The sequence below is a fragment of the Lipophrys pholis genome, assembly GCF_963383615.2.
Source record: "Lipophrys pholis genome assembly, chromosome: 6".
In the NCBI taxonomy this organism is placed as follows: domain Eukaryota; kingdom Metazoa; phylum Chordata; class Actinopteri; order Blenniiformes; family Blenniidae; genus Lipophrys; species Lipophrys pholis.
Window position 1 is genome coordinate 18,923,578 of NC_137629.1, and position 17,688 is coordinate 18,941,265.

The window sequence follows — 17,688 nt, forward strand, 5'->3', positions numbered from 1 at the left end:
CTTGCATGCAGACGCTGGGGAGTGCTGCTGATTGACGCATGGTGGGGGGGGGGGTTATGCGTTATCTCCCCTTCTCTCGCTCTTCTCGGGGTGACAGTGCAGATCGCACCCTGCCAGGCTCTCAGCTCCAACCCTTCATTACTCCCTCAGCTGGACCCTCACCACTCTGATCCCTCACTCTGGGGATGGAGATAAGCAGGGGGAAACAGAGGTGTGTGTGTGTGTGTGTGTGTGTGTGTGTGTGTGTGTGTGTGTGTGTGTGTGTGTGTGTGTGTGTGTGTGTGTGTGTGTGTGTGTGTGTGTGTGTGTGTGTGTGTGTGTGTGTGTGGTGGGAAAGGGGGTCGAATCAGCAGAGCTGGGAGAGTGGGGCAAACAGGGACGAAGATGTAAAGAGGGGACTTGGGGAGAAGAGGAAGCAGATGAAGAGAACAGCAGAGGAAAGATGGATACACGCCAGCAGCAGAAATCTTCCGTCAACATCGCTGCTGATAAGTTTATCTTGTTTGGCTGTAAATTCAAAAATGAGATTAGTGTGCATATTGAAGGAACAAATTCCATTACATTATAGAATCATTATGGAGGACGAGCCCACATATTTAGCAACAGCGCTGCTTTCATGTCTATGCATGAGCTCTGTTTGAGACCCAATTCAAAACAGGACTCGCAGTTTTTAGCACAACTCCTCTTCTGAGGTAAAATGTGGAATTTGTTCAAATAACAAACTGATTGTTTGAAGAGGCAAAATAATTATGTGGAGGTAATAGCATCTGGGAAAATAATGAAGACCCCTGGGATTTGAAAAAGCTCTCTAGCAGCAGTTTATGCTCTATTATTTTTGGTAGGTCTCTCCCAGTTTGCCTTTGCTCAGTGCGTATTTGCATAATGGAGCATTTCTAAACAGGGCTGGTCGACGACGCCTCTGTGTTTGCTGTTGACTCGTACCGTCGCAGGACCACCGTGGTTTATCAAAGAATGGTTGAAAAGTTTGACTGAATCAAGGTCCAGTTCGGCTTAACTTGGTGTGTCGATGCAATGATCCTAACAGCTGCTACCATCAACTGTTTTATTCATTCTTTCGCAACTATATTTCTGAAAACATATTGGAGCTTTATAAATCATGACACATGTTAAGCACAGACCTAATCTCTGATATCTAAGCATTCAAACGTCCATTTACTGTGAGGCAAGGACACCAACATAACCTTAACTTCATCTTTCAGCAATGATCAACTTATACGTTATATACCATATGTATGTCAAACTGGCCAATTTTGTTCAAAGCAACGGGTCATCCAGAGAAATAATGAACCTGAGCAGATATTTAAAGGCATTTTGTTCGACTTTTAAGAGTTTTGACACACTGGCACATTTCTGTGAGTTACCTTCACTCTCTCCGTCTGCAGGACGAGGACATAAATCACATTTTAAACTGGTAAATCACGTCCCAACTGAATGCTCGCCGTCCTGGAAATTTCCTGTGTGTCCTAGTTTACCCTCTTTTTTGTTAAAGTGGGCAGGACAGCAGATACAGTAGCGCCTTGCTCGGACGTTTGTACGCTGGTTGAACTCGGAGCTCTGAACTGGGCCAAGGAGAGCGGGAAACGGGCCGCCACAGGCCGACATGCGTTGGTCATCATTATGTCAGGAATAAGGTCAGAGCAGCCTTGTCTGTGTGTGTCTGCGCGTGTGGGTGAGTCTCTGTGGACACTTCCAGCAGCTGAGACCAGTGTAGCCAATCAATGGCCTGACGAGTGCTGTGAGCTCTGGAGACAACCGGAAACATGCGGAAACACTGCTGTCAGCACTCTTTCACTCCTTCAATGCCACTCGCATTCCTACAACGCAGTAGTGACCAACCCTCTTCCATTCATTGTATTGTAATGTTGGTCCAATAACCCTGTGTTCAGTGCAGTGCTATAAAGAGAGCTCAGAAGTCCTTTAAAGGCTAATATTTGTAATATATATAATTTACAGGGTTCCTCAAGAGGGCAGAGATTAGTGTTTCTGAAGCAGAGTGGCTCAGGAGATTTTATTTTGCCGCGAAGGGAGTTATTTAGTTGTGTCCTTGATATCACATAAATCAGATTAGAACCTGAAAAGTCTTTGAGATTGAGCACTTCACTGCCAAGGACGTGGAAATCGCTAAACTTTTTTGCATGTGAGCTCAGATTTGCATCAAAATAGAGATTTTCTGACGATGACATCATTTTCGGAGATTACCTAAATCCTGTCCGGGAATATTAAAGCTTTTAAAAGGATGAGAAATCATGTTGGGGCTGAATCCGTCATCCTACAGCTACAACTCTTTAAAGGACAGACGGTCCTCATATTACTAGAGATGTATATATTTTGTCCACCCCTGTAATGTCAGTGGGCGCAGGTCATGCACAGGACAAATATACCGTTCAGAGGGACGAAAGCTATTTAAATGACAAAAAGTTAAAGCCAGCCAGCTTTCGTTGAATATGATTTTGGTTACATTGTGGTTGTTCGTCTTAGCCCGTTAGCATTAGCATCATTAGCCACAGCATGTTTGGAAGGGGAGTATAATTTCTTTCAGTGGCCTCCGGACAGCAACATGAAAGATGTCCAACTGTACTAATATTAGCAATTCCCCGTATCCACAAGTGGCTCTGCTGCATCAGCATCTTTAAATAAACATTATCTCACATTTCTATTCAGTGCTCCTTGGAGCATCTTGTTACTTTGTCTTTTTGAGAGTTTTTTTTTTTTTTGCTGCTGCTGCTTCTTCTTAGTGCATGAATTCGGTCCATCCGTAAAAGGATCACATTCAGACTTTAGAGCATCTTCCTCCAACTGATCTAGCTGATCTAACTAAACAGAAGAGGATGTTTCGGGGGAACGGGGAATTTTCAGTACTTGAATCTGCAATCAGCTGTATTTTTCAGAAACTTGTGACCTTTAAAGCATCTGTCGATCATATGTGGTTTTATGCCCAAAAACAAATGAAGAGCACAGAGCGCTTTGGGCAGGTGGTGTCAGAGCACGTGTGTGTGATGGTGGTTTGCTGCAGCAGTTAATACAAGCTGATGAAAAACTGTTGCTGTGCATGTTGGGTTTTTTTTTTCATTCCATGTGCAGCAGTTTTATTGGTAGCCCTGGTGAGTGTGTGTGTGTGTGTGTGGTCCTCAGGTGGGCTGGCAGCTGAAGAACCTGGTGAACGCTCTGCGAGAGGACCCCTGTGGAGTCATCCTCACGCTGAAGAAAAGGCCCCAGAACACCCTGAGCTCCACACCGGCTCTGCTCAGGAACGTCCGCTGGAAACCGCTGGGCCTGCAGGTAAACAGCACCCGCAGTACTCTGCACACACTTTACTGACTCAGCCACTTCCGGGTGTCAGGTTCAAGGCTCGCTGCGACCGATGTTTTTACAAGGGTGCAAGAAAATTGATATTCGCACCCCAGAGCATGTGTCCTCCCCTTCTCTACGCTTATCGCGACACTTGATGTTTTTACATCTGTAAATTTACGGCGTAGAGGTTTGACTGCTCGCAGTAAACTGTGCAGTATTTTTATCCTTCCGTCAATCTCGCCTCTTGTTTCCACTGCCCACGCGCTACATTCTCCTACTGGCATTTAAACAAATATTTTTCAAACAAAACTTATTTAGTGTTTGACCTTGCATCAATCCTCCAACAAATCTCTTATTTTTTACTGCCTGCCATGCTGCTGGCATAGATCAGAGCCATTCACAAATATGTTAGTGGCTAAAACTCCATTTGAAAAGAATTTATGTTTTTTTTTTTTGTGATACATAAAACCATGATTGTAAAGGGAGAAACTAGTTGATTGAATGAGCTCTCTCTCTCTCTCGCCCTCTTTCTCTCTCTGCGGTGAATCTGGTATAAAAGGTCACCAGAGGGTCGCTCCATTCACATTTACTCAACCTCAAGTCCTGATTTATTCAACCTTTGCCTTAAAGAACATTTTCCTCTTCCTTTGAACGTATTGTGAGCTCCTAAAAGGTGGCGTGCTCGTCGGATGGCTCAGAAAGGGTGTACACATTTCACTTAAGGGCAAACACTTTGTAAATCCGTCACTCATAGCCCAGAAATATCACTGAGCAATTTCCAGACTGAACACGCTGTGCAGAGCTGGACGGAGAGGTGAGGCGAGGGCCAGTCTGACGCTGCCTGAGTGCTTTGTGAGGCAGCCGCTGTCTTGTCAGTCTCCCATGTTTCTATGGCTGCTATTTTTAATCTCGTATGAGGCTAATTCATTTACATGCTACACGCATGCTTTGATCTGTGTTCAGAGCTCAGCCGCTCTTTGGCTTTTTCTCTCTCTTTCTCCTCGTTTTCATCCTCTTTCATTCCTCTCCCAGCACAGACTCCTCTGTTCTTTTAAAGCAACTGTTGTTTTGTGTTTCCGTTGTTCCTAAACGTCGGCGAGCATATAATGTTGCTAAAATGTGATGATGTATTCACACGAGCGTTTGTGGCATCAACTAATTGCGTCGAAACCATTAAAAAGCTACACGTCAGCTGCGGTTTCAACACCATCCTTGTTTTTAACAAGGTGGAGGACTGCGCCCGTTTAGAGGTTGCTGCCTTGTTATCGTTGCCACAAGTTGTTACCAAGAGATTATTGTTATATTTGCTGTCTGCAACAGCAGAGGATTGTGGGAAATCTACCCTGATGGACTGCTGAGACAGAAAACGCGACGTGAGCACCCAGATCAGAGCGCACAGATATCTGTGGGAGAAGAGAAGAATGGAGTGTTTTAGTTTTGTTCTCTCTCAGAAAGACTGGAGCTCTTAATTATTCATAAGCAACTACAAGCAGCTCCACTGGCTCAGAAACAAGAGCCGCTACTCAGCAAATACTGGAGATAATTCACTGAATCCAAAATATCTTGCAAAACAGCCTGTTTGTGTGTGTGTGTGTGTGTGTGTGTGTGTGTGTGTGTGTGTGTGTGTGTGTGTGTGTGTGTGTGTGTGTGTGTGTGTGTGTGTGTGTGTGTGTGTGTCTGTCTGAAGGAAGAGGGGAGAGCAAACGGGCCTGCACACATCGCTAAACATGGGTCCGTATACACACTTGTCCATCTGTGCATCGCAGCAAGTGCATTCTTTGTGCACATGTGCAGAGAGAGAGAGAGAGAGAGAGAGCGAGAGACAGAGAGAGAGAGAGAGAGAGAGAGAGAGAGAGAGAGAGAGAGAGAGAGAAATGGATGTTGTCTGTTATCAGTTCCCTCGTTGCTCCTTTGAGAGTCAAAGGAACTGGGTCACCGCTCTCTGTAAGCTTGGCTTTGGATGCATACTGTACATGCACACACTTAAAAACAAACACACCCCACACACACTCACACGCACGCACGCATGCACACACACACACACACACACACACACACACACACACACACACACACACACACACACACACACACACACACACACACACACACACACACACACACACACACACACACACACACACACACACACACACACACACAGGAAACACATGCACACTCATACCTCTAAGCCTGCTTCTGGAGGATATGATTGTGAAGTTTAGCTCAAATGTGGCAAATGTTCAGCTGGATTATAACGGGGATCCACAAAGGAAACAATTTATCTCAGCAAATTATCATGTGATTCCAGTACCAAATCCTTCCATGGCAAAGTCTCCTATTCTACTAAATGATAACATATCTCACTCCCTTCCTGTGTGTGTGTGTATGTGTGTGTGCGTGTGTGTGTGTGTGTGTGTGTGCGTGCGTGCGTGTGTGTGTGTGTGTGTGTGTGCGTGTGTCATCATGCGAGAAAAACAATTTCATGATGGGAGTTTAATTATAATAACGTTTTTAACAAAGATGAGGATTACTGTGAGGGTGCATATTGCATGCATGGATGCCCCGCTGCGCTGCTACAAAGTCATTTTCATGTGTTCCTGAAGGCCTCATCAGCATCCACATCACAGGTCACTTCACCCAGTTGCACATGTGTCACACGGCGTCCTTGAGCCCCCTGTCATAAATCTCCCATGTTATACGCTTCCACTCATAAATCATTACTCTTGGTAAATACCTGCTATTTTAGGCAGCGTGTACTTGCAGCTAATGTATTATTGAAAAACTGACTCTGTGTGTGTGTGTGTGTGTGTGTGTGTGTGTGTGTGGGTGTGTGTGTGTGTGTGTGTGTGTGTGTGTGACTGCTTTTTTTTCACAACCACAGGATATTTTTTAATGTTCATAGCATGCACATCATTTCATGGAGAAAAACACATTGTGGCTTATTCTAACAAATAGATCTTATCAAATAGGTCTTTTTTCTCGCTAGAATTTTCACGTTATATCACATCAATGTCTTAATATTAATGAAGCATGAGTGTATAAGTGCTTAGTTACCGTTGGAGCTAAAGAATGTGAAGCCCCTTGTAGTTGCTTTATGTAGTTTCATATGCAGAGGTAGCAGGAAAATACAAAGACTGTAACTATGAGGTACAATCTCATCTCTTTAATTGCTTTGTGAGATGAATGCGAACATGGCAACATGTCAAGCGGATGTTTTTAAGAAGTTCAACTGCAGAGAAGACAAGGAAATCATAAAAGATGAAGCTTTATGTTGAGATTTAGTCGATACGATACATGTCGATACATTATGACTGTATATAATTGTGATATGATAAAATATAACGCGATTAGATACATATGATAGGATGCAATGTAATACTATACAACATGATACAATTTGATACAAAGTGACTCAAGATGACACAACATGATATGATTGTTGTTGATGTGAGTCAATATGATACAAAATGATACAATCCAATGTGATCTTACATAACACGACAAGGCGGGATACAATGTGATATGACACACTACTGTCTCATATTGTCTCTTTTTTTACATTTTAACGTCATTCTGAAATTGGGTTTCAACATTCTTAACTTTTACAAAATTATTTTCCCTATTTTAAAATATTTTTCACATTCCTCCCTTTATTCACAACTATTTAATTTTTTTAAAAATTTTACAATAACTTTGTTTTGCACAACAAGCCAGAACGTTTTATTTCCTTTTTCTTTAAACCTTTTACAATGTTTGTTATTACAATGTTATTCTTACTAGTTTCTCTATTTCTCTTTTTAATACAACCATGTTTTCTAAACATTCGTTTTCCCCTAAATGTATCATCATTTCATATTTTGAATTGATTCTCAGCTTTTTGAGTTTTAAAATGCTAAATTCTAAAAAAAAAAAAAAAAAATGGTTTAACTCTTTAGATTTTCTTGGAGGCCTTTCATCACAAACTTCACCACAAGAAAGAGACACCAATGACAGATTGGTGACAAACATCATTTTGTTTTCAGTTCATGACATCAGCAGCCAGTGAGGTAGAGCAGTTTAATCTCTCATATCTTCACCTGAAGCCACAGTGGACTAAAAAGTACATTATTTCCTTGTGAACTGTAATGTAGGCACCTGAACATGAACACTCAGAGTCGAGCGTCTCGACTGCTTTTCACCACTTAACAGATTAAATTCACTCCGACTGTAAACATTTGATTCATTTTGAACTTTTTAAGCTTTTACCAGCCAAAATATTATGTTAAGCATATTTGTGTGTGTGTGTGCGTGGGTGTGTGTGTGTGTGTGTGTGTGTGTGTGTGTGTGTGTGTGTGTGTGTGTGTGTGTGTGTGTGTGTGTGTGTGTGTGTTGGTCTGGAGAGGTTTTGAGCTGCCGATTTTTACGTGGGCTGGAGTGGGCGCAGCGGGGGTCAAATGGTTTAAGTGCTTTTTTAACAGAACTGGAATTTTTGCCCGCTGTGGTGGTTCTATTCCCCTTTACTTCTGCACCCCCGCCACCCCCCCTTCCTTCTCCTCAACCACCTTCTCCTTCCTCCCCCCTCCTTTTTCCTCATGCAGGGAGCAGTGGGCTGTAATCACTAAATTACTGTTTTCACTCTGAGCTGAAGTCACCACACTGCACAGCTTCCCAGCCTCTCTCTCTCTCTCTCTCTCTCTCTCTCTCTCTCTCTCTCTCTCTCTCTCTCTCTCTCTCTCTCTCTGTCCTATTTCATTTGCACCCCTCTCCCTCTGCCACTCATGTCTTTCTCCTTCCACCCCTTCTTCATTATTTATTGTGAAGCCTTCTTACTGTAAGCTGCCTTCATGATGGGAATGGAGGGAAAGGAACTGGGCCTGAGGATGAAGGGTTTGCTAGGGAGGGAGGGAGGGAGGGAGGGGGGGAGATGGAAAGTTTGGAATATGAAATGAATCTGATGGAATGATGAAACACCAGGCTTCAGGAAGAAGATTGCTGCCTGTCTCTTTATTCATTCTGTCCACACCATGTGCTTCTCCAGAATACAGTAACGCCATTGTTGATGTTGTTTTTTTAAACACCCTCTTCCTTATAAAGGGAGAAGTTGAGCGTGTGAGCAAAGTGCCTCCCCAGCTGATCAGTCTGAGAGAAAATATGTTTCCTCTAAAAGTTGGACAGTGCTGTCGTGACATCAGAAGCTCCACATCCTGATGACAAATAAATCTATGTGTCCTTGAATCGAGCGAGAGGCAGAGGGCCTCGCTGGCTCTCCTCTGTCCTCCGTACGCCTTGTGTGGCCTCAGATGGAGGGAGCGAGGGAGGAGTGAAAAAGACACAGAGCACGGAGAGTGTACGCTAGGAGGGGTTGTCATGGGAACAGACGTGGAGAGCCCTGTTTGAGTGAGGAAGCTTGAGACAAAATGACAGTACAGTGAAGCGATTGAGCATGGGAGAGGCAGTCAGACAGGTAGGAAAACAGAAAAACACACAGCATGGTCTGGAAACAAGTGCAGTACAAAGACAATACCCCAAATAAAAGTTCCATTCCCTCGTGACACTGTAATCTGCGTGCTCGTTTGTTTTCCTCTGAGCCAGGAAAAGATTTAAAGCTCACATCCTGCAGGTTGTACACTGAGATCCCTCAGCATTGTGACTCAGGAAAATAAAGGATTCACCCCCCTTCTTTTTTATTCTCTCAACTCAGCCTATCCCCACCAGCCCCACCAGCACCTCCCCAACACCCGTTGGCACCTTGGGTATGTCCAAAATGGACGGTCCCAGCATGCAGGACGTCTACATCCTGTCTCCTGTCTCTGGACTCTACAGCACCAGGTCAGACCCACACATAATTATGATCATTATGCTGATTGTTGGTGATGATAGTGATGATGCTGCTGCTGCTGGTGATGATGATGATGACGATGACGATGACGATGACGATGACGATGACGATGACGATGACGATGACGATGACGATGACGATGATTGTGATGGCGGCTCTGTTGTCCACAGGGAGGAGATGGGTCTAATGTCCTGTGACGACATCAGCCGCTACAGCGTGAGCTCCCAGTCGGGCTCTAAAGGCTCAGAGGCGGTCAGCTACTACCTGGACCAGGACAGCGGGCAGTACTTCTCCCTGCTGGAAGGAGACGGGCCGCCTGGGCCTGACTATGACAGGGGGCGCAACACGGGTGTACGCCGGCGGGACAAGACCCCCACACATGGTGAGGCATCAAGTGCGAGCGTGCGGTCCCAAAGGAGCAGGAAGGCTCTGACTCCTCATTCGCTCAGTGGAGGCGCATGATCTCTCACCTTTTGTTTTTTCAACGCTCCTCCTTATGTGTTGGTTCATCCCTTCGCTTCATGGCTTTGTTTCCATCGTCTTTATCTTCCACACGCACGTCCCAGAAAGAAACCAAATGGCACACCGAACATTGAGTCCCGGCACACACACTGTCTCCAGCTCCCTGTCTGCCCAACCACCTGTGTCCACCCTCGTCCCAGACCGCTTCAACGGCGACCACTCCTGTGCTGCAAGCCCCACCGAGTTACTGCTTCATGACATGCAAGACGAGGGTCTGGTCACTCCTCAGTGAACTCTGAATGTACAAGCCAAACCCCCCCCCCAAAAAACAAACAGAATATGAAACCATTACTCCATTCATGAACTCATATACGAACACAGACGCCACCAGGCCCATCTGCTTTGAGTGAGTCAGCTCCACAGAATGGCTGCTGTTTGTTCTCATCAGAGCTGAATATATGTGGGAGTGGGGCCCACCTCCACCACCTCGTTAGCTCACTCAGCTGTTATCGATAACACTATGAATATTATGGACTCGTGGCAATCGTCAGGTGAAAACAGTCCTGTCACTTTCGGCTCAAATACATTTAACGAATACGTTTTTGAGTTAATGACAAGTAAAAGTATTGTTCTCCCAGTAAGACGTGTTATGCTGATTCCAAAAAGGATGCTACACCAAGTAATTGTACCTTGGAGCAAAAACTCGGCCTAGGATTTGAAAGAATAAACTTATTAAAACAAGAGGCATAAAGATTAAAATTTTACTGACACACTGGGTATTTGGCTGACGATTTACGTAAAGGGTAGGTCACTTGATATCTATTTTATTTACGTTTATGTTTGAGCACAGCAAAAATACAAATGAATTCCAAAAATGTTTATCACTTTTACCCCTGTTTGCAAGAAACACTTTATACCACTTTTACATTAAGACATCAAAACAACTGGGACCCACCCAAAATAAGTGAATGGCTCGGGTATAAATGCATCCATTATGTTATCACTGGTATGGCTGCGTTGATGAGCCTTTTGATATCGGCACATAGTTGCAGTTTGGTTAGCGGTTTTTTTCTAAAGCGTGTGGTAATAACTGTAAAACCTAATAACAAACTTTGTTTGACATGGACTTTATATTGGATTTTCTACATCAAGGCATTGTTCACGTCATAATTCTATTGGCCACTAGGGGGACAACAGAACTCTTACCAGAGGTTCCTCCAGCTCACAGCAAGAAGAGATAAATTCAATTCAACCTTCTTTTGTGGAGCTTTCATGTTTTCTCTTGTTTCTGTGTGGGTTTTCCCTGGGTACTCTGGTTTGCTCCCACAATCCGCACACTATTAATCACTTTAGAGGGCTGAAGAAGTGAATGTGACTAGATAAAGTGGACTACCGAGGACAAGTAGACCGCTTCTAAAAGAATAAAAAAACAATGTATCGATAGCTCTCAATAAAAAGAGTACTATAAGAGATGTCTGTCAAGATTGGTGTTTATATATTGTTGTCATGAATTGAAAGGCTCTTCATGAGTTCTGAACTTTTGGATGAAAGGTGAAAGGTCCCTGTTGTTCTCCACCACCAGTTCCTGTCTCACTAAGTGCACTGCACTCTTTTGGCAGTTCAAGTCACTTTTCGCTGGAGGGGTAAAAGCCTCTTCTCTATTGTTTTCAAAGTGTTTACTAACCAGAGATTAAGTTTATTTGACAATGGCACAATTATGATGCAGCTAGGATGCTCGTCATGCTGCAGGAGCTTTTACAGCTCACACTTGTGGATTAGTGACGTGCACCCTCGCATGAACACTTGTAAAAAGACGGCAATCAACGTTAAAACTACACAAGATTAATGGTCATTGCTGATTATACAGGTCAACTAACTGCAACTCACTTCCTTGGTCACTTTCCTTTCGACGTTTGTACAGTTCTAACTTAATCTCGTGGCGTAAGCTGTGATTTCTGACACTTACTAATCACCATCAATTTGTGTCATCGTTGACAGCTGCTGAGCGGCTTCTCGATTGAATAAATTCGGCGCCGTGGGACTATTTGTGGCGCTCTGCATGTGTGCTGAGGACAAAAGCCATTGAAGGATTTCTGAAGGCCTCCCACTCTCTCTCGTTTTGCAAGCCGTACACAGTTCCTCGAGGGTCTCCCTTCCTCGTCCCCCCACCCCCCACCCGCACACACTTTTCCTCTCTCGCCTGTTCACCTGTCCGATTGTCTCTCACGCTGTCTCTCGGTCACGTCTCACACCCCCAGTGGATTTCCCGCCCAAACACCCCCACCACCTCCCCCTCCCCACCCCCCCCACCCCCAACAGCCGACTCTCTGATTGCTGATTGGTGCTTCCAGGTGACCTCAGACCTGTTTCCATGCCTCCCGAATATAACTGGATGGCCGAGGCCAAGGAACCCAGCATGGGCAAGAGAGGGAGCCGAGGTACACACACACAAACATAAACATGTACACACGCAACCCCCCGCGACCACCCACCTCTTCCTCTTCAGTCACACTCGAACAAACACACTTTACACACCCGGGTGGGACTGATGCTGTGCTTTGCTTCATACTCAGTTCAACACATTTCAGCTCATCTTCTGGGTTATCCATCGTGGTGTGGTTGTGTGAGGATACATATCTGCCAGGTATGTATCTGACCGAGCGTCAAATAAACATAAATGCAAGGAAATTGCATTTATAGACTCGCTCTCGAAAAATGAGGGATATTTCTATGTGACCAATTCTAACCAGCCTCCCCATTTTGCTGTGAGACTCGATCTGTATTCAACCGAGGATCCTCCACTCTGCCGTCAGAAAGTCTATGAATAACATTAAAGCACAATACTAATGCTGGGGGTCTGCCTTTCTTCCTCTCCTCCTCGCTTTCTCTCAGTCACTTTTTCAGATTTTCACATTTAAGTTGTGTGCATAATAAAGAAAATTAGGTGAGAAACTTTATCTGCTCATAGCTGAAGCAGAATTTTTTTTTTCTTCTGTGACCCACAAGATTTTTGCCGTAGGTCTTTCCAAATCAGCATAATCACTGTAAACAGATTGACTGTATGTCCCTGGCTGTGGATCCGTACCAGCGTCGACAGCTCTGAGGTACTTTTATCCCTTTTTGTTGTTTTTTTTATTCTTATCTGAACAGGCCTGTTCAGCCTCATCCATTTTTATTCTGAGGTTCTCCCTTGACTCCCTGGCGCTATCTCAGCCCCTCTGAGGCTTCTCTCTCTCTCTCTCGCTCTCTCTGTTATCCTTTCTATTGAGGCCGTCCATCCTCTAATGTCCACCTCCGTCCACTCCCCTTCCCTCTGCGTCTCCTTCACAGATTCAGACAACTCCCTGCTGCGTTACCTCAGCGACGATAAGATCTTGGTGATCGAGGAGGAGCCCGAGGGTCCGGGGAGGGAAAGCCGTCGGGATTCCACCAGACGCTCCCGGCGCAAGAGCCGCAATCCCAGCAGCCCGAGCTTTCCCATCAGCCCCTCAATGTTGTCCTCCACTCTGCGCCTAGACCAGCCACCGGACGCCTTGCCTGTACGTACTCAGTCTTAAATACCTACAGCAGATACACATGGTGCAGGTTCATGTTTAACCTTCCACTGAAAGGGAATAAAAAACATGAATGAGACGCACAGTGTGACTGAATGAGACGTTTCCATCAAACTCCTATTAGGGTGAGCATTGACCTTGATGTCTGGAACCCAGGTTCGAATCCCAAATGCAGCAGTAATGGCATCCAATGTCTAAACTAGTCAATTGCACATTGACCTCTGTGAAAGGGTGCGGCTGAATCACTTTTTTGTGATTAAACTATTATCTGGAACGTAACCCGGCATGGTCAATTCCACTTTTATTTTCTTAAACTGAGCATTACAATTTATATAAATAAAATAATATACATTACCATGTGTTGATAAGGATGTGACACCATTAATGTTAACATTTTTTGAAGACATACACTGAGAATTTGAGCCTATTGAGAAACCTGTTCAATTTCCTTTTTTGATAACTGTGATGTAGATTCTGTCCTTTTTGTTTTTTTACTTCCTTGTAAACTTTTAACAACATATAAATAACATTTAATTGTGTTTTTTAGGAAAACAAATTTGATCTCATAGTATATATTTAATATATATCCTAAATATTTTAACAAGTATCTTATATATAGCTAAGTTAAGAATAATTTGTGAAACGTGTGTTTTTGTGTTTTAACATATATATAGTATATATATGTAAAGTGATTCATGTGAAGCCTGGAAAACGCTTTTATTCTAAGAATCGAGTACATGATTGAAGATCATGTTGCAGTTTTAAACATACTTTGCTCGGCACAAATAAATCCACAAACTTTACTGGAAGGGCCTGAGAGAGAGCTCTCTGAGTCTGTAACAATAATTTAATAATTTACCCCGAAAGTCTGATGTTGTATGCCAAGAGGTCCATGAGCACACGTTTGTTAAGATTAACAGAAAAACAAATCAACAGAAAGAAAGAAAGAAAAAACACTAACAGAATAATCACCGCAGTGATAAATGCATGTTGTTCCACTTATAAAGTAGTTACCACAGAATGGAGCATTTGCTTTTAACAATGTCCTGCAATGCTATTTCAGCAAATTAGTCATTTTCAAATGAGTGACTACAGGTATAAAAACATGAAAGTTAAAAACAAAATATCATGGCAGATTTTTCACAGTGAAAATACATATAAACCCTAAAACCTTTTGGAGATACATGATTTTATAAGGCGTAGGCTGAAATTATTAAGAATACCATAAAAAAACAATCCCGATATTTCAGTTTATGTAGAATAGAGGTAAATTACATGGAAGTTTGGATTCAATTATGTAGGAAATGTACTTCTTGAGATACTCCAGTGTATGTACACAAGTCATGTAGCTTCCATATTTCTTTAACATTTCTGACACATAAACTAAACTTTCTGTTTTATTGTTGATTTCAGTTTATACATTATGAAAATGCATCAAAAAGTTACAATATTTCTTCAGATATGACTCTTTTTCTTTTTCGCCTAAGTCTACAATTATCAAAATTTGGATTAAATAGAATGTATGAGACTTTTTAGTTTCACCATGAGAATAGAAATAAGTGACTGTTATTGTGAATTGCCACCTTCAGTGACCTTCATTAGAATAAAGATATTTAATGAGCGTTTCTGGAAAAGCTCTCCCTCTCTCCTGCACGACTACACTCAGACATGAGGCCATATACAGGAAGCAGCAGTTACGAGTATTGAATGATTTGTCAATAAGTTGGATCCGGAGCAATAAACAACCACAGGATCAGAAAACAATGGAGGACAGTTTCAAAAGAGAAGCAGAAGAAAGCAAACGGCGACATTAAAACATGCTGCTAATGGCTCCGACGTGCTCAAAATGAAAAGTCATCAGACAAACCATCAGAGTGTTAGTATGTTATTACCCGTTATTATCGCTGATTGTTGTCTCCGAAATAACCAGAGGTTTTTTTTTTTTTTTCCTCTATCTCTGTTGGAGTCAGAGTTCGTTCAGTTTATTGTTTCATATCTGAGTTTTACTTCTAACAAAGTGTTCGCAGCAGGTGTTTGTGGTAGAATGAGAGGTCATGGTGTCTTCAGATTCACACATGGTGTGTTAGTGTGTGTGTGTGTGTGTGTGTGTGTGTGTGTGTGTGTGTGTGTGTGTGTGTGTGTGTGTGTGTGTGTGTGTGTGTGTGTGTGTGTGTGTGTGTGTGTGTGTGTGTGTGTGTGTGTGTGTGTGTGTGTGTGTGTGTGTGTGTGTGAAGGGTCTCGGGTAGAGGAGACAAAAGAGAATGAGAATGATAAGTGTTATTGCATGGCTGCCAACATCAGGGATGATAAGAAGGACAGTGACAGTGAGGAACACGCCCCTCTGTAGCTGTTACGTGTAGTGCGTTTTGTGCACGCACACACACACACACACACACACACACGCACACACACACACGAACACACACAGGCTTACACAAAGACACAGTCGCTCTCACAGGAGTGCATTTGTATGCAGCCATCTCACGACTCATCCTAACTCATCCTAATATCCCCATCTCCTCAGACACACCAGAGTCTAAACAGGAGTTTATTCTGAACACACACACACACACACACACACACACACACACACACACACACACACACACACACACACACACACACACACACACACACACACACACACACACACACACACACACACACACACACACACACACACACACACACACACACCGAAGCACGTACCCCTGCGAGTAGGTATATGACTCAGCATCAGCCAGACCAATTACAAGTGCAGCTGACAGACTGTGCTTAAAACACAGCACACGCAAACACACACAAAAGCGGCACGCAAACAGCTTAGCTCACACCAGCCCTCTCTAACCCTCTGAGCAGCGTCTTTCTCATGGCGGTGACTCATATCTATTCGGTGCCCCCGAAAGTATGCTATCTTTATCCTTCACTAACAAGCAGACCTCAGCGACCCGATTGTGTTCTTTCTGTATCATTCCTCACAATCAATGCAAAACAGCAACAGAGAGACGTGACGTCTTTCTCTTGTACTTGGATTTTCTTCCGCGAAGGCCGGAGATGAAGCACCATGTAACGTAGTTGCTGTAGCAAAGGGGCTTTCATCGTTAGTAGTGTTGCAGAATTTAGCCGAAGCTTTGTCGGGCTATGAAATAATGGTGCCCTTGACACACTGACTGAGCCCTTCCGCTCTTAAACAAGAAACACTCCTAATGATCTCTTCACACTATGCCTGAGGATCCAAAGATCCCCGCAGCACACAAACATGTCCTCAAGTAGCTCCATTCATTTATCAAAAAAGTGACCAAAGTGCACGGGAACAGATAAATGAAGGCCGGTTTAATTGGGCTGCGATGCTTCGATCACTTCAGTGATCACAGTAGTGAAGGTTTCTTACAGCACCAGATGTGATTAAATCAAAATAAACACATATAAACCTTTAATGAGCCCAAAATTGTTTGATTTTAAAGAAATCAGTGCAATTGGAAGCTACATTGTGTGAAATCTCATTAAGACACATTTTTTTTAAATAATTCTGTGCTTTATTACAACTGGATGTAAATCAGCTTTGATTATTAGGTGTATTATTACCAACACTTTGGTATTTCTGTTGCTTGAGCACTTGACCGTTGACCATGAGACTATTGTTGGGAATAATATGTTATGAATTAAAAGGTTGCTATAATGTCACTATTTGAGGCAGTGGAGGCTGCTGTCTTTAACACTTCTGGTTTCTGTCACTATTAACATCAGTCTGTATCGGCTGTACCTGAATATGTATTATATACTGTGTAAACATTACCTTCTGCATGTTGATAGTTAAATCTCAGCTGTTTTGATTCCAAGTCTTCTTACTGCCTTTTCTTAATAACTTTAGTTTATTGCAAAACCCCCATTCATAACCCATCTAAATAACAGCTGAGCAACTCAAACACACTCAAAAAAAAAAACCGCGTTTACCACCGTTTGACTTCCAACTGGCTGATCTAACTCATTAATTTCAAATTTAATGGGTGAATCAGTCATCAGACTGACCCACACAGAGCCGACAGCTCAGCTGATGGGTCCCAGGAACACGACAATAATACCACTATGTGCGCTATATTAAGACATGCCAGTTGAGAGGGTTACTTTCCCAAGAAGCCAGATACTTTTTGCTGCAAAGTGACAAAACTATGTCAAAATATTTTTTCTTTTGCAAATGTCGTGATGAATTTTAAAATATCTAACTATTCATGGCACTGCAGGTATCCGGAGAGAACTATAAACTGGGTAAATGTGTTGTTTGTGTCTGTGAATGTCTGAATGATTTTCAGAAGCTATTCAATGTGTTGTTTTGTTTCTCCCTTTCAGCGAGGTGCAGACACACTGCGAGCAGACACAACAGACAGGTGAGTTCATGTTTGCGACCTCCTATTTTGTGACAAATTAAATTAGTTTGTGGTTCTATTCAATCCTGCGTGCCCTCTCTGCAGGTACTCGGGCTCAGGGAGCTCAGGAGCGGCCTCCATGAGGAAGGTACAGGTCTGATGCTGCAGTTTTCTA

At 43.2% G+C, this 17,688-nt stretch overlaps 1 protein-coding gene across 1 annotated transcript in view; it reads left to right on the plus strand.

Annotated features, from left to right (window-relative positions):
* LOC308111274 (connector enhancer of kinase suppressor of ras 2) overlaps window positions 1-17,688 on the plus strand; it is a gene marked incomplete at its 3' end in the record, with an annotated part of 63,622 nt that overhangs the window by 36,495 nt on the left and 9,439 nt on the right. The window contains exons 9-15 of the mRNA XM_080466124.1: window positions 3,154-3,300; window positions 8,996-9,123; window positions 9,304-9,515; window positions 11,947-12,033; window positions 12,926-13,134; window positions 17,497-17,534; window positions 17,619-17,661. Coding sequence (XP_080322250.1) covers window positions 3,154-3,300; window positions 8,996-9,123; window positions 9,304-9,515; window positions 11,947-12,033; window positions 12,926-13,134; window positions 17,497-17,534; window positions 17,619-17,661 — 864 coding nt within the window. The remainder of the gene's footprint in view (window positions 1-3,153; window positions 3,301-8,995; window positions 9,124-9,303; window positions 9,516-11,946; window positions 12,034-12,925; window positions 13,135-17,496; window positions 17,535-17,618; window positions 17,662-17,688) is intronic.